We start from the raw sequence: 24,534 nt of genomic DNA on the forward strand, positions 1-24,534 counted from the left end.
GAAGGGGGTGCAAACTTGTACCCCCCTTTCCTGTTCAGCCAGGATGCATGTATATATGATGGTTTGGTAAATATTTTGGGATGATCAACACATCATTTTTTTGTGTTGAAGGATCTGGAATGGATTTTGGACTATAGTGTGCATGCTTAATTATTAATCTAAAAATCAGTAAAGTTTTATAGCTATACTTCTCAGTCTGTTGGTAATAATAACATCTGTGTAAACATCTGTGTAAACATCTCTTTTTATTTTTCATATAGGTAAATTACTAAGCTCATCTGTAAATTGAACATCTATTGTTGAAAAAAAATCGCAGCTAAACTGATTGACATTAACACAAGATGAGCCAAAGAGGAGAAAATTTGTATCCGTGCTCTGAGTGCCAGAATATATTTACTTCTAAGTCCAAACTCAATGTTCATCTGAGGATTCACACTGGAGAGAGGCCATATAAATGTTCAGAATGTGACAAATCCTTCTTAAAAAGTGATCTTCTTGCTAAACACCTGAGAATTCACACAGGAGAGAAACCGTTTAATTGTTCAGAATGTGGCAAGTGCTTCTCACAAAATGGTAGTCTTACTCAACACCAGAAGATTCACACAGGAGAGAAACCATTTAAGTGTTCAGAATGTGAAAAGTGCTTCTCATTAAGTTCTGCTCTTACTAAACACCAGAAGATTCACACAGGAGAGAAACCATTTAAGTGTTCAGAATGTGGAAAGTGCTTCTCATACATTTCTGATCTTACTAATCACCAGAAGATTCACACAGGAGAGAAACCATTTAAATGCTCAGAATGTGGCAAGTGCTTCTCACAAAATGGTAATCTTACTCAACATCAGAAGATTCACACAGGAGAGAAACCATTTAAGTGTTCAGAATGTGGAAAGTGCTTCTCATATAGTTCTGCTCTTACTAAACACCAGAAGATTCACACAGGAGAGAAATCATTTAAGTGTTCAGAATGTGGAAAGTGCTTCTCACATAGTTCTGATCTTACTAAACACCAGAGGATTCACACAGGAGAGAAACTATTTAAGTGTTCAGAATGTGGAAAGTGCTTCTCAGAAAATAGTAATCTTACTCAACACCAGAAGACTCACACAGGAGAGAAACCATTTAAGTGTTCAGAATGTGGAAAGTGCTTCTCATATAGTTCTGATCTTACTAAACATCAGAGGACTCACACAGGAGAGAAACCATTTAAATGTTCAGAATGTGGCAAGTGCTTCTCACATAGTTCTATACTTACACAACACCAGAGAATTCACACAGGAGAGAAACCATTTAAGTGTTCAGAATGTGGAAAGTGCTTCTCATATAGTTCTGTTCTTACTAAACACCAGAAGATTCACACAGGAGAGAAATCATTTAAGTGTTCAGAATGTGGAAAGTGCTTCTCACATAGTTCTGATCTTACTAAACACCAGAGGATTCACACAGGAGAGAAATTATTTAAGTGTTCAGAATGTGGAAAGTGCTTCTCACAAAATAGTAATCTTACTCAACACCAGAAGACTCACACAGGAGAGAAACCATTTAAGTGTTCAGAATGTGGAAAGTGCTTCTCATATAGTTCTGCTCTTACTAAACACCAGAAGATTCACACAGGAGAGAAATCATTTAAGTGTTCAGAATGTGGAAAGTGCTTCTCATATAGTTCTGATCTTACTAAACACCAGAGGACTCACACAGGAGAGAAACCATTTAAATGTTCAGAATGTGGCAAGTGCTTCTCACATAGTTCTATACTTACACAACACCAGATAATTCACACAGGAGAGAAACCGTTTAATTGTTTGGAATGTGGCAAATGCTTCTCACAAAGTTCTCATCTTACAACACATCAGAGAAATCACACAGGAGAAAAAACATTTCAATGTTCAGAGTGTGAAATGTGCTTCTCTGATGGTTCTACACTTAGTATGCATAAGAGAATTCACACAGGAGAAAGACCATTCAAATGTTCAGAATGTGACAAGTGCTTCTCTTTAAAGTCAAGTCTTGTTACACACCAGAGAACTCACACTGGAGAAAAAACATTTTAATGTTCAGAATGTGGCAAGTGCTTTTCAGATAATTCTTATTTTAATTTTCATAAAAGGAGTCACACCGGAGAGAAATCATTTAAATGTTTAGAATGTGGAAAGGGCTTCTCAGAAGGTTCTAAACTTAATATGCATAAGAGGATTCACACAGGAGAGAAACCATTTAAATGTTCAGAATGTGACAAGTGCTTCTCTTATAAGAAAAACCTTGTTACACTTTTTTCTTTTTTCTTTTATTCTTCTTCTCTTTTTTTCTTCTCTTCTTCTTCTCTCTTCCTTTTCCTCCGAAAATACTCTGTGTTATGCTTTTATTATCGGCCATATCGCTACAGCTTACCAGTCCCAGATGATGGGATTGGAATTTTGTCAGACATGCTAATCCTGACATACCTTTGCTATATTAATAGGCCATGTAAACTCGAATGAACATATGTCTATGTACTTTCCTTGTCTGTATATTGTGTTGTTCCATTTTCTTTCAATAAAAATTGTTTATGGAAAAAAAAAAACCTTGTTACACACCAGAGAATTCACACAGGAGAAAAAAACATTTAAATGCTCAGAATGTGGCAAGTGCTTCTCACAAGGTTCTATTCTTAATAAACATAAAAGGATTCACACAAAAGAGAAATCATTTCAATGATCAGATTGTAGAAAGTGCTTCTTACATAGTTCTAATGGGCCAGATCCACAAAAACCCGGCGCAACGTAACTTTTCCGATTTAAGTTACACCGCCGCAAAATTCCCAAGTTAGTGCCCGATCCAAAAAGCACTTACCTGGAAATTTGCAGCGGTGTAACTTAAATCCGTCCAGCGCAAGGCGTTCCTAATCTAATGGGGCGAGTCCCATTTAAATTAGGCGCGCTCCCGCGCCGGACGTACTGCGCATGCTCCGTCGGGTAACTTACCCGACGTGCATTGCGCTAACTGACGTCGCTCCGGCGTCATTTGCTTAGACGTTAATGTAAATGGCGTCCAGCGCCATTCACGGACGTCTTACGCAAACGAAGTAGAGTTTTAAATTTCGACGCGGGAACAACGGCCATACTTACCATGGTCAAATAGGACTCAGCCCTAGTTTTACGCGGCGTAACTCGACATAAACGACGTAGATTTAGAGCGACGGGTCGGTCCGAACGTTCGGGGATCGCCGTAAGTCTTCATTTGCATATTCTACGCTGGCCGCAATGGCCTCGCCACCTAGCGGCCAGCCTAGAATTGCATCCTTAAGATCCGACAGTGTAATTCAATTACACATGTCGGATCTTCTGCCTATCTATAGGAAACTGATTCTGTGGATCAGTTCCATAGATAGTGTGAAGAAAATAGACTTTATTCTGGACTTTCTCATAGGTTCTGTTTGTTTTTTAAGAACCCCTGGACCGATCTGGGTGAAATTTGGATATGTTGATCCCCCAGATCGGAGCTATCAGGGGATATGTAATTGTAGGGATACCTTGTGTGGAAAGGGGTGCTCCAACTTTTGGGAAACTTGGGGTGCTCTCTGCCTGGAGATAATTGGTTTATTCCTTAACTGATATCAATATCTCCCAGGCAGAGCTTGCTGTGATAATATCGTCTGCGGTGTCATGTAAATGAACTTTGGTCTGCCTCTCAAGAAGCATTCATTGTGTGAATCTCTATTGTTTAGCAGGTGAGAAGAGCTTAGCTCTGCATCACCTCGTCTGGGTAACTGACCAGTAATTAACACATGTGAATTACATCGGAGACAGGACGTCTGTTTCCTTAGAGGTCATTAGTAAAACCATTGTATGATGTTGTGTGAGGAGATTGTCATTGTTCATCTGATTACTTCAAGTATTCCTTTTGCTGTATATAAGACCTGCCTCTCATTAAAGCTATTGTATATCTGGACACCCTTCATGAAGTCTTGGCTCATGTTTGGGGGGAACATTCATCTTGGAAACTGCATTCATCTCCACTATCCCCCTACCTTCTATGGTAGCGATAATCACTTATGCTCGGCGATTGAGGGACAGAAAGAAGGCCGCAGTACCTTAACCACTGCAGGTCTTAACAGATAGAAACAGGGATACAACGGCGTATCAGTAGATATGCCGTCGTATCTCTTTTGAGGATCTGGCCCAATGTTACTATATACCAGAAGATTCACATGGGAGAAAAGGCCATTTACATCTTCAAACTGTGAGTGTGAATTCTGACACAGATCGCCAGTGAAGAGCTCAGATCACAGCTTCATAAACTGTCCGTTTCTGTGTCAGTCTATGAGACTTCACTGTGTGTAGAGATAATCGGCGGGAGAACAAATTCAAACACTTCTCCCCCGATTATCTCTGTTTCATAAACTGTTTATGGGCTGTGATCAGTGGTGATCCCTGGGATCACCGCTCTTCACTGCTTCATAAACGGACACCTTAGTATGCATAAGAGAATTCAAACAGGAGAAAGACCATTCAAATGTTCAGAATGTGACATGTGCCTTTCTTACAAGTCAAGTCTTGTTACACACCAGAGAATTCACACTGGAGAAAAAACATTTTAATGTTCAGAATGTGGCAAGTGCTTTTCAGATAATTCTTATTTTAATTTTCATAAAAAGGATTCACACCGGAGAGAAATCATTTAAATGTTTAGAATGTGGAAAGGGCTTCTCAGAAGGTTCTAAACTTAATATGCATAAGAGGATTCACACAGGAGAGAAACCATTTAAATGTTCAGAATGTGACATGTGCTTCACTTATAAGCAAAACCTTGTTACACTTTTTTCTTTTTTTTTCTTCTTCTTCTCTTCCTTTCTTCTCTTCTTCTCTCTTCCTTTTCCTCAGAAAATATTCTGTGCTATGCTTTTATTATCGGCCATATCGCTACAGTTTAACAGTCCTAGATGATGGGATTGGAATTGTGTCAGACATGCTAATCCTGACATACCTTTGCTATATTAATAGGCCATGTAAACTTGAATGAACGTATGTCTATGTACTTTCATTGTCTGTATATTGTGTTGTTCCACTTTCTTTCAATAAAAATTGTTTATGGAAAAAAAAAACCTTGTTACACACCAGAGAATTCACACAGGAGAAAAAAAATATTTAAATGCTCAGAATGTGGCAAGTGCTTCTCACAAGGTTCTACTCTTAATACACATAAAAGGATTCACACAAGAGAGAAATAATTTCAATGACCAGATTATAGAAAGTGCTTCTTACATAGTTCTAATGGGCCAAATCTTCAAAGGAGATACGCAGGCGGAACTGCTGTTCAGCCTGCGTATCCCTGTGGCTATCTTTGGAAACGATCCTCAGAAGGATTTTTCCAAAGATAGGCATAAGATCCGACATCTGTAAGAGACTTACACTGTCGGATCTTAGGATGCAGTATCGCATCCGCCGCTGGGGGCATTTCGAGTCGAAATGCCACTTTGCGTATGCAAATGAGTACTTAGGCAGATCCACAAAGCTTTTTAGCTTTGTGTTTTCTGCGTAAGTTACGTTTTGCATGCGTAAAATTAGGGATGCTTTTACAAGGCCTAAACTGTTTAGACCTTGTAAAAACAAACCTTTTTTTCGATCGCCGCGTTTTTTTTAAAATTTCGAATTTTTTTCCCGGCGTGTATTTTGTTTTTTACCCGACGCAACTTTATTGTCCCGTCGCGATACACAAAGCCCGGCGTAAAGTACGTTTGCGCGATGCACGTCGGGAAAAATGACGTCACACGCATGTGCCGAACGTCCGGCGCGGGAGCGCGCCTCATTTAAATAGGAATCGCCCCCTCGATCAGACGACCACCTTGCGACGGAGGCACTTAGGTTACTCGGCGTGTAATTTCTAGGTAAGTGCTTTGTGGATCGGGCACTTAGGTAGAAATTTAACGCCTGTGTAACTTAACTGCTGAAAGTTAAGTTAGGCAGGTTTTTTGAGAATTTGGCCCCATGTTACTATATACCAGAGGATTCACATGGGAGAAAAGGCCATTTACATCTTCAAACTGTGACAAATTCTTTATACAAAGGGAACATCTTACTCAACACTAGACAATTCACACAGGAGAGAAGACATATCCAAATCTACAATCACATCAAAAGTTTTTTCTGGTGGGGAGCGATATATAGAGCAAATTAGACTATAAGAAACAAGTACTGATCCATACAGGACTCATGTTACTGACTCATAATTTCAAAGCTAAAACTGACTTCTTAATGTTGTATTAATTAAAATCATATCATTCTAATGCACATGTAGAAGCATAAAACATTTTTAACCACTTGATCTCCGGGAGATTTACCCCCCCTTAATGTGAACAGCCTCAGAAGATATACAGAGATGAAACAAATAATCCTAAAGTACATACGTTTTTCTTGTATATTTGCTGTCATAAGCTTTCTACACTCTTGGCAAAGTGCAGATCATGTTAAAAATCATTCCTCCTCTTTCAGCAGCACATAGGGGTGGGTGGGGATTACACAGAGTGAGATCTGATTGGTGAAAAGGGATACCCCTCCTCCACATAGGCAGAGGAACAAAGGAACATGCCGAGCTATAGTCTGAAAAGACAAAATCCCTGTTAAACTCACTCTAACCTCCCGACACAAATTTTTAGCTCATGTTATGTCATGTGTAGGAGAACTTTTCAGAAGTGACTCATGCTGATAACAGAGGAACGGAGCACCAGAGAGAAATGACACAATGGGGTTGACTTACTAAGGCAAATCCACTGTGCACTGCAAGCAGGGCTGATCCGCCCTATAGGCTCACTATGCAAGCCGCTTAGGGCCCCGCAAAGATGCGGAGGGCCCCCCAAATTACTAAAGGCCACACCTGGTGAGAAGTCATTTTCGGCCCCCTACCCCGATTCTCAACTGGCTTCTGGCTGCATGGGAGAAGAGGTAAGAAGTCAGGACCCCCCCGCTTCTCACTTTACTGTAAGATGACATTTCCGACAGCAGAATACCCCCCTCCTCCCCCTTCTCAACTTTAACAACTTTAATGTGACATGTCACTGTCGGCAGCACCCCCCCCGCAAATTTTATGTGACATGTAATTTTAGGCAAACCCTCCCCGCTTCTCAACTTTTAATGTCACATGTCATCTTGCTTAGGGCCCCAGGGAGGTCAGGATTGGCACTGACTGCAAGTGTATTTGGAAGTGCAGTTGCAGTATATCTTAAATGAGGGGAAACTCTGCCGTTTTCTATCATCTAATCCAAGCAAAAATGCTGTTTTTTATTTTCCTTGCATGTCCCCTCAGTTCTTTAGTGACTGCACTTCCAACTGCACTTGTAGTGCACAGTGGATTTGTCTTTAGTAAATCAACTCCTATGGGAAGTGCAATCACTGTAGATTTGAGGAGGGCATACAAGGAAAATAAAAAAACAGCATTTTTGCTTGTACATGATTGGATGATAAAATCAACAGAGCTTCCTCTCATTTCAGATCTTCCCCTCAGATCTACAGCAACTGCACTTCCAAGTGCACTTGCAGTGTACTTGTAGTGCAAAGTGGATTTGCCTTTAGTAAACCAACCCCTTAGAGCTTTAGAGAGAGAGACACGTAAACACTACTGATATTTGTACTTAGTTCAACTTACTTGAATGGGGTTTACAAACACTTTAATGACCAGGCCATTTTTTGCGATACGGCACTGCTAAACTATACCTGACAATTGAGCTGTCATGCAGCGATGTACCCAAATAAAATTTTCATCTTTTTCCCCACAAATAGAGCTTTCTTTTGGTGGTATTTGATCACCACTGTGTTTTTTTTTATTCTTTGTGCTATACAAAAAAAGTCTGACAATTAAAAAAATATATATATATTTGTATGTTCTGCTATAAAACATATACAACAACAAAAAAATCTTCATAAATTTAGACCAATAAAATATTTTTTTTATTTTTTCCCCCAACAATTAGAGCTTTCTTTTGGTGGTATTTGATCACCATTGCATTTTTCTTTATTATTTGTGCTATAAACAAAAAAAGACTGACAATATTTGCACTTTCTGCTATAAAACATATCCATAAAAATAAAAGTAAAATGTATTCATATATTTAGACCAATATATATTCTGCTATATATTTTTGGTAAAAATTCCCAATAAGTGTATATCGATTGGTTTGTGCAATAGTTATAGCATCTGCAAACTTTGGGATATATACCGTAATTCTCATTTTAATTTTCTTTCTACTAGTAATGCTGGTGATCAGCGACTTATAGCGGGACTGCGATATTGCAGCGGACATTCTGACACTGACACTTTTTGAGAAGCAGTGACACTAATACAGTGATCAGTGTTAAATGTATGCCTAGCCAGTGTTATGGTATAAACTGTGTGCTGATTTTACTAAGGGAAATTATGGATTTTATTCTTTTTTTTTGCAGGAAAATAAAAATCCATAATTTCCCCACTGCCAGGACAAAACTCTACCTTCTTTACATTGACAGAGTTTTGTACTTTGTGTCTTCCAGAAGATTGGCGGGTGCCGGTGGTCATCCATTGGCCGACACCCGCTGATCGGCATCTGCTGTGTCTAATCACAGCAGAGTGTGCACACCCCCTACCCAAAAAAGCTGGATCAAGTGGCTAGTACGGGATCCAGAAGAGCTGCCTTGCTGCCGTATATCTGTGTTATTTGGTCAGAAGGCAGTTAATATATCTCTTTTTACTTTACACACAGAATGTTGAGAATGCCATGAAAATAATTGGTTTTGCTTAATAAAGCTTAAGGGGATGACTAAGTTGCAAATATATAAAAAAAGATGTTTAAATTCTGTAGATGTACTCAAAATGTGTCTAAAAAATAAAAAGTGTATCTGTACAAATCATTACTGCCAAGGCAAGGATGGCAAGGATTAACATTACCTGGAAGAAACATTCTCCCTCCTGTTCATCAAAACATGATATTACAAGAATAACAGTTTTCAAATGCTATTACACTAGTATCCAAGCCTGTGCTACTGCCCATGCTTCTCAAGTATAGACCTCAGTTCACCAAAAAAACAAGTAGATACTCAGGAAGTCCACAGGTGCCAAATCTTGTCATATATTGGGACATCCTCGGCATAAATATGTTGCTTTGTAGAGGGATACCACATAACTAACAAATTGCATCCAGGGGGACAAGGTTGGGGTCCTAGCTGACTTCAATTTGAGTTCCTTTAACCTTCCTGGGATAAAATAGCAGAATACCCAGTAGATTATGTGTCAGTCTAGCAAACGCTAGTGAATCCACCAGTCCAAGGAGACAAATGCTGACTTTCGGGGGGATAGGTGGTCAACCTATAAAGAAATTGAGTCACCTCTTGCCAATAATCCTGAATCTGTGGACACTCCCAAAAGATAAGCACAAAGCCTGCCGGAGCACTAGGGCATCTCCAACAGGAGGCTGGTTTCATCAATTTAAATGTGAATAATAATTTCAGTATTAGATTAGCATAAAAAGATTGTATTTTTGATCCATGTAATTTATCTTGGACTGAATATTTTAACTCTTCCCCACTATATTCCAAGCTAAAGGGGAAATGTTAGTACGAGTTATATTGTTAGTCACAATAGTGATATTTCAGTTACAAGTGGATCCTCTATGTTATATATATATATGTGATAAATATAAAGTTATGCACTTAGGGAATAAGAATATGCATGCATCATACATGCTAGGGGGAGTACAACTGGGGGGATCTGTAGTGGAGAAGGATCTGGGGGTCTTGGTAGATCATAAGCTCAATAATAACATGCAATGCCAAGCTGCGGTTTCCAAAGCGAGCAAAGTCCTTTCTTGTATTAAGAGAGGTATGGACTCCAGAGACAGAGATATAATTTTGCCCCTGTACAAATCATTAGTAAGACCTCATCTGTAATATGCAGTTCAGTTTTGGGCACCAGTTCTCAAAAAGGATATCGGGGAACTGGAGAAAGTGCAGAGAAGGGCAACCAAACTGATAAGAGGCATGGAGGAGCTCAGCTATGAGGAAAGATTAGAGGAACTGAATTTATTCACTCTTGAGAAGAGGAGAATTAGGGGGGATATGATCAACATGTACAAATATATAAGAGGTCCATACAGTGGACTTGGTGTTGAGTTATTCACTTTACGGTCAACACTGAGGACAAGGGGGCACTCTTTACGTCTAGAGGAAAAGAGATTTCACCTCCAAATATGGAAAGGTTTTTTCACAGTAAGAGCTGTGAAAATGTGGAACAGACTCCCTCCAGAGGTGGTTCTGGCCAGCTCAGTAGATTGCTTTAAGAAAGGCCTGGATACTTTCCTAAATGTACATAAAATAACTGAGTACTAAGATTTGTAGGTAAAGTTGATCCAGGGTAAATCCGATTGCCTCTCGGGGGATCAGGAAGGAATTTTTTCCCCTGCTGTAGCAAATTGGATCATGCTCTGCTGTTTTTTTTTGCCTTCCTCTGGATCAACTGTGGGTATGAAGTTGGGTGTATGGGATTGTACTGTGTTTTTTATTTTGTTTATTTTTTTGTGGTAACTAACTATGTAACTATATCTCTTGGATGCTCTGGAAATGTAAGGCCCTGTACACACAATCAGTCCAAACTGATGAAAACGGCCTGAAGTTCAGTTTCATCAGTCCAAACCGACCGTGTGTAGGCCCCATCGGTCTGTTGTCCTTCAATCCAGAAACAGAGAACTTGCTTTAAAATTGGACCGATGGACGCCTGACCGATAGGTCAAAACCGATGGTAAGTACGCAAAAGAATCGGTTTCAAACCCGGGCATGCTAAGAATCAAGTCGGCGCATGCTTGGAAGCATTGAACTTAATTTTTCTCTGCACGTCAATGTGTTTTACGTCACCGCTTTGGACTTGAACGGTTTTTGAACTGATGGTGTGTAGGCACATCAGACCATCAGTCAGCTTCATCGGTTAACCGATGAAACTGAACTTCAGTCCGTTTTTATCAGTTTGGACTGATCGTGTGTACAGGGCCTTAGAGCCTCCCTAACCTTTGTGCGATCCACCATTTTATAGTTATATTTTCCATAATACAAAATAAACAAAAACCACAGTGCGGAGAGTAGAATACTCTCTTTAACCCTAAACAATATACATCTAACCCTCAAATACGGTCCAAGAAGAAATATGGGATGGGTAAATCTTCACAGGGTAATATGTACACCCCATTTCTATATAATGCCAATTTTATTTTAATGTTTTAAATACCTCTTTTTATTGCATACATTCTAATAATATACTATATGGGTCAACCATAATAACACATTAGACAGGTAGATGCTCCTTCTTTATTAGTGCTGCACAAAGGCTGTGCTTTGCTGATCCTTTTATGTCTATAGAAGTTTATCTGGCAGGGATTATACCAGTGAGATTATAACAGTATGCTGTCTCTAATGATATCATCCCAACCAAACTGCTGAAAGAGTGTGCCGATATTTTGGCACCAGCTATCTTGCAGCTCTTAAACCAATCATTCAACGGTGCCCACCTTGCTGAAACATGGTATAATCAAACCGATTCTAAAAAAAAACACCCTCAACCCCAAAGATCCAAACAACCGTCGACCCATAACAGCCCTAAATGTCTTCTCCAAGATAGTGGAGAAAGAAGTTGTACAACAGCTACAACATCATTTAGACGCTCATAAATTACTCGATCCATTTCAATCGGGTTTTCGTCCTGGTCACGGAACAGAAACAGCGCTGCTCAAAATATGGGATGACGTTCTAGAGGCCGCAGACGAAGGAGAATCCTGTCTCCTGGTACTGTTGGACCTAAGCACTGCCTTCGACACTGTAGAGCATGGACTACTTCTGACTCGGCTAGTTGAAGTAGCCAGAGTCACGGAATGTGATTTAGCTTGGTTCTCCTCCTTCTTGGAAAACCGATCACAAAAAGTGAAATTGGGGCCTTTTACTTCTGAAAAACGGACGGTATCATGTGGAGTCCCTCAGGGTTCCCCTTTGTCGCCGGTTCTGTTCAATATTTATCTCCGCCCTCTTTTTGAAATCATCAGTAACCAGAAGTTACTTTATCACTCTTATGCAGATGATACACAATTGTATTTTCGCATATGCAACAAAAAGGATCATTCTCTTGGACTAGAGAAATGCCTTTCTTTAATAGAAAACTGGATGACAAAGAGTTATCTTAAACTCAACGGTTCAAAAAACAGAACTTCTTCTGTTTCACGCCAACCGTAAAAAATCATCCCGCAATGACATGGACGCCCCCGCCCATTCTGGGTCAATCCATCACCCCCAGCGCCAAAGTCAAAAGTCTCAGAGTCATTTTTGACACCAACATGACAATGGATGCACAAATAGGGTCAGTAGTCAGCGTATCGCACCATCTGCCGCGCCTACTACGCAGACTCACCCCCTTTATTCTGAAAGAAGACGTTGCAGTCGTGGTGGGAACAATTATCAATTCCAGACTGGACTATGCAAATGCCCTCTATCTCGGACTCCCCAAATACCAAATCACTCATCTGCAAGTCGTTCAAAATACGGCCGCTCGACTAGTGACTGGCAAAAAAACATGGGAATCAATCTCACCTTCACTGAGATCCCTTCACTGGTTGCCAGTAAAAGACAGAATCACTTTCAAGGCACTCTGTCTAATGCATAAGTGCATTCATGGAAACGCCCCCCAATATCTATGCGAAAAAATAAAAGACCACAACCCCAATGCTATTCTACGATCCACCAATCAGAACCTTGTCCAGATACCCAAAGCCAGATACAAGTCCAAAGGAGATCGAAGGTTTGCAGTCCAGGGACCTCGACTGTGGAACACTCTGCCCGCCACCACTCGATTGGAGTCGGACCACTTGGCCTTCAGGAGAAAGATTTAAACCCATCTCTTCTGAGGTCAAGGGGTTGCACTCACAGAATGGATACAGCGCCCAGAGGCGATTCAGTTCACATGTGTTGCGCTATATAAGTTTTTCACTCACTCACTCACTCATTCACTAAAATACAAACTAATTCGAAATTAAGTGATGCCTAAGCTTTACATCAATTGATTGAGTTTAGAAGCAGCAGTTTCTTATAAAGACAGGAGCCTTGCATTCACAACATTTGGTCTCCCACATTACACAGAACATGGAAATACAATAGTTTTAGAAACACAAACTAGTAAAGTTTGTAGGAGGAGTTTTCATACTGCACTGAGCTGTCTTATAAGTATCCAGGACCCCGGCAGCATGGGCGTCTACTCCATAGGGCAAGGGAGGGCGCTTGCCCATCTAGAAATCAGTGCCATGATCCCCGGGGAGAAAAACAGTGGGCAGGACGCAAGGTGGCGGCACGGCGAATCCAATTAGTGCCACTCTCTCTTCTAGCTCCAGCTGACAGAGAGGGGGAGGGGGGGGCGATCAGGGGAGATATACAGCACAGCCAGCCCACCGCTCTCCTCTCCCTGTCACAGTGCCGCTGCCGAGTTCTCCGGTAAATGGAGCAGCGTTGCTGTGACAGGGAGAGGAGAGCCGCGGGCTGGCTGTACTGTATATCTCCCCCGATCGCCCCCTCCCCCTCTCTGTCAAGAGAGAGAGAGCGGCTCTAATTGGATTTGCCGTGCCACCGCCTTGCTCATTGCTTTCCTCACCATGATTGACCACAGCAGAGGGCCAATCAGAAGATTCTGGGGACTGGGGGCATCATGGAAAATGTAGTCCCTTAAGAGTGGCGGCCCCAGCGTGTCCACAGACACCATGCTAAAGCCCCCAGCATGCAAGCACTCTGCTGGGGGGGGTTACAAGAGGAAAAAAGAGAATACTGTGCTCATGCTGGGGGAAGCCAGAGAGCGAGCCACGGTGTGCCCTCACCACCAGAGAGCCACGCTGTACCCGCACCAACCAGAGAGTCACGCTGTACCCGCACCAACCAGAGAGCTACGCTGTACCCACACCAACCTGAGAGCCACTCTGTACCCGCACCAACCAGAGAGCCACGCTGTACCCACACCAACCAGAGAGCCACGCTGTACCCACACCAACCAGAGAGCCACGCTGTACCCGCACCAACCAGAGAGCCATGCTGTACCCGCACCAACCAGAGAGAGAGCCACTCTGTACCCGCATCAACCAGAGAGGGAGTCACACTGTACCCGCACCACCAGAGAGAGCCCAGCTGTACCCACACTACCAGAGAGGGAGCCCCGCTGTACCCGCACGACCAGAGAGGGAGAAAGACTGAGCCGCTGCCAGGGTACAGGCATGCTACACTACTGACTAGAGTCACCCCAGGCAACCCAGAGTGAGCAAACATCCAGTTGCGGTTTCACCAGGTCTGGTAAGAGGGCCTGTTGGCCATTATCCATTACTGTTCCTAGGGACTTCCTAGGGAAGTGTCTAACCTGATATCCTCCCATCTATGCTGGGGGCAATTATTGCAGAAAATGACACCAAATGCTGGGAGTTTTTAGTGCAGAAACTGACACCAGTGCTGAGGGTCATTATTATGTACACTGGTACAGATGCTGAAGTTTTTATTCTAGAAATCTGCACCGATGTGGGGGGTTATTATTGTTGCTACTGACACCAATGCTGGCGATTTTTATTGAGGAAACTGACAGCAAAGCTGGAGATTGTTATTGCAGAAACTGGCACTGATCCTGGGGGTTGTTATTTACCTGGGGGGGGCTCCCTTTTTTATGATATTGTTATTCAAAGTTGCTTGATAGTTGCATCAGGTTTCTCAAAACTTTGCATGCCTGCGCTTTATGTGATAATGACTAAGCCCTTCATGACATTGTCAAAAAGGGACCGAGCATGGATGACCTTAAAATAATGATCACATTATTAATAACACATGATTGTTCCCTAGTGTCGGGTAGACACTAAGGGCACATTCACGTTGAGGTGCTGGGGGGATCAACACATTTACTGTCATTTTAGCAATGCTTTTGGCCACTGGCTAGTATCTCTGGGGTGGTCCTAAAGCACCCCAAAGATACTGCTTGCATGATTGTTTTTTAACGCGTTGCAAGTGCACCACTCCAGTGTGAAAGCACTCGGATTTTCACACTGGAGAGACAGAAGAGACGCTTTGCAGGAGCTATTTTTAGCGCTTAAACGCCTGTAAAGTGCCTTAGTGTGAAAGTAGTCTTAGGAAATGTGAGTGTATTTTCAACAGTTTTTAATAAATATTACATGTTGTAAAACAAGATTAGGCTTTTGAAGTTTTCCTTTCTTCTTCCCCTTAATTGTCGGTGGTTCATTGTGGGTGAAATACTGACAAGTGGAAAGATTGAAATCAGAGAGTGGAGAGAGATACAACATCACGCTATTGCAGACTTGGAAACGGATCATCCACATGGGTTGGAGGAGATACTAACAGGTTGAGAAGTTGGAGTCCACCGAGTAGGAATAATCCAAATATTTAATTCTGTGCAATTGCTGGATTATAATTTTACCAGCCACAACTGTTGGTGAGTCACTTTAGAACTTTTCTGATGAAAGGAGCACATTAGCCATCTGAATCTAAAGCCCCATACACACTATCAGTTTTCCTGCAGGTTTTTCTCTTCAGGTTTACCAAAACCATCTAATATGAGGTCAAACCTTAAGGCCGCGTACACACGATCGGTCAAACCGATGAGAACGGTCTGATGGACCGTTTTCATCAGACTAAACTGATCGTGTGTGGGCGCCATTGGTTATTTATCCATCGGTTAAAAAAAATTAAACTTGTTTTAAATTTAACCGATAGAAAAAAAACGATCGTTTGTAGGCACGTCCATTGGTTAAAAATCCACACGTGCTCAGAATCAAGTCGACGCATGCTTGGAAGCATTTAACTTCATTTTTTTCAGCACGTCTTTGTGTTTTCCGTCACCGCGTTCTGACATGATCGTTTTTTTAACCGATGGTGTGTAGGCACGACTGACCATCAGTCAGCTTCATTGGTTAACTGATGGAAAAATCCATCAGACCGTTCTCATCGGACGGACCGATCGTGTGTACAGGGCATAAGAGTTTCAATTCGTATGCAATCAGGCAGGCCCTTGCACTATATGGTTTTGGTAAACCTGAAGAGAAAAACCCACAAGAAAACTGAAAGTGTGTTTGGGGCTTAAGAAGTGTTGGATCACGCTGTCTCAGCCTTTTGCTTGAGAACTGGGATTTGGGTTTTGGATTTTTTTAGACTTTTTTGCACAGATGCACTTTGGGAGATTTTAAGTGATTTTTTTGTTTTAACCACTTAAAGTGGTTGTAAACCCTTGTGGTGTTTTACCTTAATGTATGGTATGCATTAAGGTAAAAAAAAACTTCTGGCAGTGACAGGCCCCCCGTTTAACTTATCTGAACCCCTTCATTCTCATGGCGGATGCGCACTCTCCCTCTCTGCATGAGGTCCTGGCTCTTGATTGGATATAATGATAGCAGCGCAGACATTGGCTCCCACTGCTGTCAATCAAATCCAATGACGCGGGCACCAGGGGGAGAGGCCGTGTCCCGCTGCTCTGTGTGAAAACACGCAGAAGCAGGACTCAGGAGCATGCTCGCACAGGGGTCCACCAAGGGGATCGTATCTCCCGAGGTGAACACTCGGTGCGGGAAGGAGCTACCAGCGCTGCTGGAGGACCCCAGAAGAGGATGATCGGGGGCCACTCTGTGCAAAACAAACTGCACAGTGGAGGTAAGTATGACATGTTTGTTATTTAAAAAAATTGAGTTTACAACCCCTTTAACCACTTCCCGACTGCCGCATGTAGATATACGTCGGCAGAATGGCACGTACAGGCACATTGGCATACCTGTACGTCCCTGCCTAGACGTGGGTCGGTCGGATTCCCACGGGGAGCAATCCGGGATGATGGCGTGGCTATTCATTCATAGGCGCTCCGTCGCAATCGCTCCCCGGAGCTGAAGAATGGGGAGAGCCGTATGTAAACACGCCTTCCCCGTGCTTCACTGTGGCAGGTGCATCGATCGAGTGATCCCTTTTATAGGGAGACTCGATCGATGACGTCAGTCCTACAGCCACACCCCCCTACAGTTGTAAACACACACTAGGTGAACCCTAACTCCTACAGCGCCCCCTGTGGTTAACTCCCAAACTGCAACTGTCATTTTCACAATAAACAATGCAATTTAAATGCATTTTTTGCTGTGAAAATTACAATGGTCCCAAAAATGTGTCAAAATTGTCCGAAGTGTCCAGCCATAATGTCGCAGTCATGAAAAAAATCACTGATTAGTACCATTAGTAGTAAAAAAAAAAAAATAATAAAACTATCCCCTATTTTGTAAACGCTATACATTTTGCGCAAACCAATCGATAAACGCTTATTGCGATTTTTTTTACCAAAAATAGGTAGAAGAATACGTATCGGCCTAAACTGAGGAAATTTTTTTTATATATGTTTTTGGGGGATATTTATTACAGCAAAAAGTAAAAAATATTGCATTTTTTTCAAAATTGACGCTCTATTTTTGTTTATAGCGCAAAAAATAAAAACCGCAGAGGTGATCAAATACCACCAAAAGAAAGCTCTATTTGTGGGGAAAAAAGGATGCCAATTTTGTTTGGAAGCCACGTCGCACGACTGCGCAATTGTCTGTTAAAGCGATGCAGTGCCGAATTGTAAAAACCCCTTGGGTCATTTAGCAGCATATTGGTCCGGTCCTTAAGTGGTTAAAGGACTGTGCCTGATTTTCAGACTTGGTGTTTACAAGTTAAAATCAGTTTTGTTTGCAAGAAAATTACTTAGAAACACCAAACATTATATATATATATTTTTTTCTAACACCCTAGAGAATAAAATGATGGTTGTTGCAATACTTTCTGTCACACCGTATTTGTGCAGTGGTCTTACAAGCGCACCTTTTTGGGGAAAAACAAAAGTTTTTTAATTTAAAAAAAGCCAACATTAAAGTTAGCCCAATTTTTTTTATATTGTGAAAGATAATGTTACGCCGAGTAAATTGATGCCCAACATGTCAGACTTCAAAATTGCGCATCCCTTGTAATAGAAAAAAGCATGACAGAACCTCTTAAATATGAGATGTGGGGTCAAAAAGACCTCAAATCTCATATTTACACTAAAATGCAATAAAAAAATTTTATTGGAAAAAAATAAAACAACGTTAAAAGCATTGGGTGGAAGTGACGTTTGACGTTGCTTCTGCCAGTCAATGCTATGGAGCCAAGTGGGGGCCATCTTCCCATTACTCGGCAGCCAGCCAAACGGAGGAAGGATGCTATTGGCTTTGTTGCTACCGACAGGTCTTGTAAGCGACGGAGACCACCGAACCACGGTGGGTGGGGACCCCTCTCCCCCACAGATAAAAGTGTTCTTGCAGCGAATCCGCTGCAGAGACCACTTTTATCTGAAAGCCGACCGCCTGCTGAAGAAGAGGATACCGAGTTTTGACAGCTAGGTGCTGCCATAACAATAATATTCCTCTTCAAATAGCCGACATGTAACGACGTTGGGTGGTCGGCTAGTGGTTAAGAAAATATTTAAATAATTAACCGTATATAAAAAAAAAAACTGTAGATATACAGATTAGCAATTCTGATCTTTATGATAGGTTATATATTATAGGAAAGTGACTTAATCCAGAGGGTTAGCAAAATGACAAGTGATTCTTCAGGTTTGCAATAGTAAGCTCTGTGTTGTTTTCAACAAAGGTTTTTCTCCATGTGTTACCATACTAAATCTATTATTTATCCACATTTCACATAGGGCAACTGAATAGGGGTCAGGATGGGTCCTACAGTATGTCTGAATGTTTTTATTTACTACAAGGAGTCATATCTATGTTACGTAAAAGTGTTTAGATAGAACAATAATCTATCTTTGGAAAAGACCAGAAGGTATGTGTTAAGCATTTCCAGTAATAATGAAATCATTGTTTTATTTGTTGTTGGTATCTATTGAGCCAATTATCATACTGTTTAGTTTAAGGATCCTTCCTGATACTGTTTATCCTCTCCCAGTATTGAAATGCTAATGACTGGGATGATCAATGAAAGCAAAGGATAGTTGCACTGTTCAATAAGAAGTAATAAACATGCCTTTAGTTAGGTAAATTAAACCTATTAGCAAATCTAATATCACTTCATGTTGGTGAGTGGTGGTAAACTGTATATAAGATGAGGTAGAGCTCAGTGAGTTACTAATATTACAGACTGATCAGGAGAAGAGGGAGCTGCTGAGATATCTCTAACTATACTACACTATTCCAGGTATCTATACATTGTTTGATGGTGAAATTAATTTACTTGTTCACATGTCTTGTAACTTTGACAAATGTATTTCAGCTTGAATGTGTTACAGACTTATTTTATTTTATTTTCAAGCAAATGTTGCACTAATTGTGTACATTAACCTTGTTCATCATTTGCATTTGAATTTGGTTATTGGTTATTGGTTTGATATTTAGTGTTCAAGATGTATCTCCGGAGAATTTAATTTTTTAATAGGGGAGGTAGGATGAAAGTCTGTGTGACTTTTTATTGCTCTCTGTGGCCCTGCTGAGGAGTTTTATTCTCATGTACTGATCTGGTGTATATATAGGTATCACTAGGTTTCTTTTTCTAGATTTTTGGGGATTATTATAATAAATTCTGTCCAGCAAAATATTTGTTTTGCTTTTGTTTTTACATTTTTCATTATTGCCCTTATAATGCATGTATTATGGAGATGAGCAGAGGGGAATGTGTGCAATAGTCCAAAAGTACATAATCTAGGGTGGGGTCTCAAAACTATGGCCCCCAGTTGTTCAGGAACAACGATTCCCATAAAAAAATAGCCTGGAAAAAAGGAATGCAAGAATTACATGAAAGACTTGTTAGCAGCAAAATATACTGGGGTTTAGATACACTTTAATCTGAATGAAAGTGAAACAGAAATTGTAGATAAAATTATGCTTTTTTATTATTTAGTTTGTCTCTCACAAAATAGAATTCTTCTGGGAAACAGTTCTGGCCACAACAAGTATATTGTAGTCATAATGTCATGAGATATATATATTTTTCTAAGATATACTCTGATTAACTCTCTAAGATTACAAATTATGTGTGAAAAACATTTAGGCTCCATGCACACTATAAGCTAAAAAATGGAAGAAAAATGCTGGATGAAAAATGCTGATAATATCTTTTTTGTTCCAGTTTCTAGTAGCATTTTAGTGGGCAACATCGTTTTTAATGATGAAGTTGGAAAAACTTATTTTTTTTCATGCCGAAAAACGATTGTGTGTACGCAGCATTAGATTCAGATGGCTAATGTGCTCCTTTCATCAAAAAAGTTCTAAAGTGACTCACCAACCTCACCATTTGTGGCTGGTGAAATTATAAACCAGCAACTGCACAGAATTAAATATTTGGATTATTTCTACTCCGTGGACTCCAACTTCTCAGCCTGTTAGTATCTCCTCCAACCCATGTGGATGATCTGTTTCCAAGTTTGCAATAGCGTGATGTTGTATCTCTCTCCACTCTCTGATTTAAATCTCTCCACCTGTCAGTATTTCACCCACAATGAACCACCGACAATAAAGGGGAAGGAGAAAGGAAAACTTCCATAGCGTAATCTTGTTTTAAAACTTGTAACATTTATTAAAAACTGTTGAAAATACACTCACATTTCTTAAGTGTCTACCCGACACTAGGTAATAATCGCATGTTATTAATAATGCGATCATCTGTTCCTGGCTATGTTCCAAAACACGAGAGCCTGATCTCTAAAAATGCGTCCTACACTCCGCTCTGCTAGTTTTGTTGTATTTACTTCCTCACGGAGCGGGTTTTGGAACATATCTAGGAGCAGAGGATTACATTATTAATAACACATGATTGTTCTCTAGTATCGGGGAGACACTAAGGGCACATTTACGTTGAGGTGGTGGGGGCATCGGCAACTTTACTGTAATTTTAGCGATGCTTTTTGGCCACTGGCTAGTATCTTTAGGGTGCTCCTAAAGTGCCTCAAAGATACTGCTTGCAGGATTGTTTTTTAAAGCACTCGGATTTTCACACTGGAGTGACAGAAGAGGCGCTTTACAGGTGCTTTGCAGGAGCTATTTACGCCTGTAAAGTGCCTCAGTGTGAAAATAGCCTTAGGAAATGTGAGTGTATTTTCAACAGTTTTTAATAAATATTACAAGTTGTAAAACAGGATTACGCTATTGAAGTTTTCCTTTCTTCTTCCCCTTAATTGTCGGTGGTTGAAATACCTTTGTGGGTGAAATACTGACAGGTGGAAAGATTGAAATCAGAGAGTGGAGAGAGATACAACATCACGCTATTGCAGACTTGGAAACAGATTATCCACATGAGTTGGAGGAGATACTATCAGGTTGAGAAGTTGGAGTCCACGGAGTAGAAATATTGCAAATATTTAATTCTGTGCAATTGCTGGATTATAATTTTAACAGCCACAACTGTTGGTGAGTCACTTTAGAACTTTTCTGATGAAAGGAGCACATTAGCCATCTGAAACTTAAGCCAAATAACACACTATGGCCCGGATTCCCATACATCGGCGCATATTTATGCCAGCGTACCGTATCTAATATACACTACGCCGATGCCGCGCAGAGAGGCAAGCACCAAATTCACAAAGCACTTGCCTCCCAAACTGCACTGGGTTCCCTCGGCATAAGTCGTCGTAAGTGAAAGTGGGCGTGAGCCATGCTAATGAGGCGTGACCCCATACAAATGATGGGCCGAGTGCCATACAAGTACTTAAAACTAAGGGCGCATGCGCCGTCCCGGGGACGTACCCCAGTGCGCATGCTCAGAATCACGTCGGAACGTCTCCCTAAAATACGACGGATCACTGCCTATGATGTGAACGTAACCTACGCCCAGCCCTATTCACGTATTACGTAAACGATGTAAAATATGACGGCTGTGTTCCCTGGTCCATACGTTTGCATGAGTTGCGCCTCATATATGGGGAATAACTTTATGCCGGGCGTACGACTTACGTAAATCGCGTATATTATGCGCCGGGCGCAAGTACGTTCGTGAATCGACGTATCTCCCTCATTAGCATATGTGAATAGGAAATCAATGGGAGCGCCACCTACGTCCAGCGTAAATATGCACCCATGATACGCCGGCAAAGGAAAGTTACGTCGGTCAGATGAAGCCTATTTTCAGGCGTATCTTGTTTTCAGAGTCTGGCGCATAGATACGACGTGGCATATTTACACTTACGCGGCATATCTGTAGATACATCGGTGTAAGTGCTTTGTGAATCCGGGCCTATCAGTTTTCCTGCAGGTTTTTCTCTTCAGGTTTACCAAAACCATCTAATATGAGGTCAAACCTTAAGAGTTTCAACTCGTATGCAATCAGGCAGGCCCTCACACTACATAGTTTTGGTAAACCTGAAGAGAAAAACCTGCAAGAAAACTGATAGTGTGTATGGGGCTTGAGAAGTGTTGGATCACGCTGTCTCAGCCTTTTGATTGAGAACTGGGATTTGGGTTTTGGACTTTTTTGGACTTTTTTGCACAGATGCACTTTGGGAGATATTAAGTGATTTTTTTGTTTTAACCACTTAAAATGGTTGTAAACCTTGTGTTTTTTTACCTTAATGCATGGTATGCATTAAGGTACAAAAACTTCTGGCAGTGACAGGCTCCGTGTTTAACTTATCTGAGCCACTTCATTCTCTTGGTGGAGATGCGCTTTCCCTCTCTGCATGAGGTCCCAGCTCTTGATTGGATAGGTTGATAGCAGCGCAGACATTGGCTCCCGCTGCTGTCAATCAAATCCAATGACGCGGGCGCCAGGGGGTGAGGCAGAGTCCTGCTGCTCTGTGTGAAAACACGCAGAAGCAGGACTCAGGAGCATGCTCGCACGGGGTCCACCAATGGGAGCGTTTCTCCCAAGGTGAACTCTCGATGCGGGGAGGAGCTGACAGCGTCGCTGGAGGACCCCAGAAGATCTGGGCCACTCTGTGCAAAACAAACTGCACAGTGTAGGTAAGTATGACATGTTTGTTATTTAAAAAAAAAAAAAAGGAGAGTTTACAACCCCTTTAAGGACTGGGCCTATTTTTCAGACTTGGTGTTTACAAGTTAAAACCCCAAACATTATGGCCCGGATTCACAGAGCACTTACACCGACGTATCTTGAGACACGCCGCGTAAGTGCTTATATGTGCCGTTGTATCTATGCGCCTGACTCTGAAAGCAAGATATGCCTGAAAATAGGCTTCATCCGACTGACGTAAGCTTCCTACGCCGTCATATCGTGGGCACATATTTACGCTGGCCGCAAGGGGCGCTCCTATTGATTTACGATTCGAATATGCAAATGAGTGAGATACACCGATTCACGAACGTACTTGCGCCCGGCGCATTAATATACACGGTTTACGTAAGTCCGGTGTAAAGTTAAGCCTCATAAAGCAGGTGTAAGTCAGCAAATGGCTGCACCAGGAAATACAGCCGTAGTTTTTTCCGTAGTTTACGTAGTACGTGAATAGGGCTAGTCGTAGGTTACGTTCAAGTCGTAGGCAGTGATTCGACGTAACTTAGGCAGTTGTTACGACGTGATTCTGAGCATGCGCACTGGGAAGCGTCCATGGGACGGCGCATGCGCCGATTGTTATTCGTATATTGATGGTGCTCGGCCCATCATTTACATGGGGTCATGCCTCATTTGCATGGCTCACGCCCACTGCCACTTACGACGAGTTATGCCGAGGGAACCCAGCGTAGATTAGGGAGCAAGTGCTTTGTGAATACTGTGCTCGCCACTCCGCGCTATTTTCGATACGCTACACCGGCAGAACTATGCGCCAAGGTATGTGAATCCGGGCCTATATATATATTTTTTTCTAACACCCTAGAGAATAAAATGATGGTTGTTGCAATACTTTCTGTCACACCGTGTTTGTGCAGCGGTCTTACAAGCGCACTTTTTTGGAGAAAAATACACTTTTTTTATTAAAAAATAAGCCAACAGTAAAGTTAGCCCAATTTTCTTTATATTGTGAAAGATAGTGTTACGCCGAGTAAATTGATGCCCAACATGTCAGAATTCAAATTTGCACATCCCTTGTAATAGAAAAAAGCACGACAGAACCTCTTAAATATGAGATGTGGGGTCACATCTAAAATGCACTAAAATGCAATAAAAAAATGTAATTGAAAAAAAAATGAAACGTTAAAAGCATTGGGTGGAAGTGATTTTTGACGTTGCTTCTGCCAATCAATGCTATGGAGCCGAGTGGGGGCCATCTTCCCATTACTCGGCAGCCAGCCAAACGGGGGAAGAATGCTACGGACAGGTCTTGTAAGCGATGGAGACCACCGAACCACGGCGGGTGGGGACCCCTCTCCCCCACAGATAAAAGTGTTCTTGCAGCGAATCCGCTGCAGAGACCACTTTTATCTGAAAGCCGACCACCTGCTGAAGAAGAGGATACCGGGTTATGGCAGCTAGGTGCTGCCATAAGAACAATATTCCTCTTCAAATAGCCGACATGTAACAACGTTGGGTGGTCGGCTAGTGGTTAAGAAAATATTTAAATAATTAACCGTATATAAAA

The 24,534-nt window shown here is 41.5% G+C and overlaps 1 protein-coding gene across 1 annotated transcript in view; it reads left to right on the forward strand.

The window, feature by feature from the left end:
* The first annotated feature begins 341 nt into the window (after positions 1–341).
* LOC120930554 (zinc finger protein 91-like) overlaps positions 342–24,534 on the forward strand; it is a 34,541-nt gene continuing 10,348 nt past the window's right edge. The window contains 2 exon segments of the mRNA XM_040341730.1: positions 342–2,236; positions 6,656–6,667. Of these exon segments, the coding sequence (XP_040197664.1) occupies positions 342–2,236; positions 6,656–6,667 (1,907 nt within the window).

This window comes from Rana temporaria, chromosome 3 (assembly GCF_905171775.1).
Source record: "Rana temporaria chromosome 3, aRanTem1.1, whole genome shotgun sequence".
NCBI classification, from domain to species: domain Eukaryota; kingdom Metazoa; phylum Chordata; class Amphibia; order Anura; family Ranidae; genus Rana; species Rana temporaria.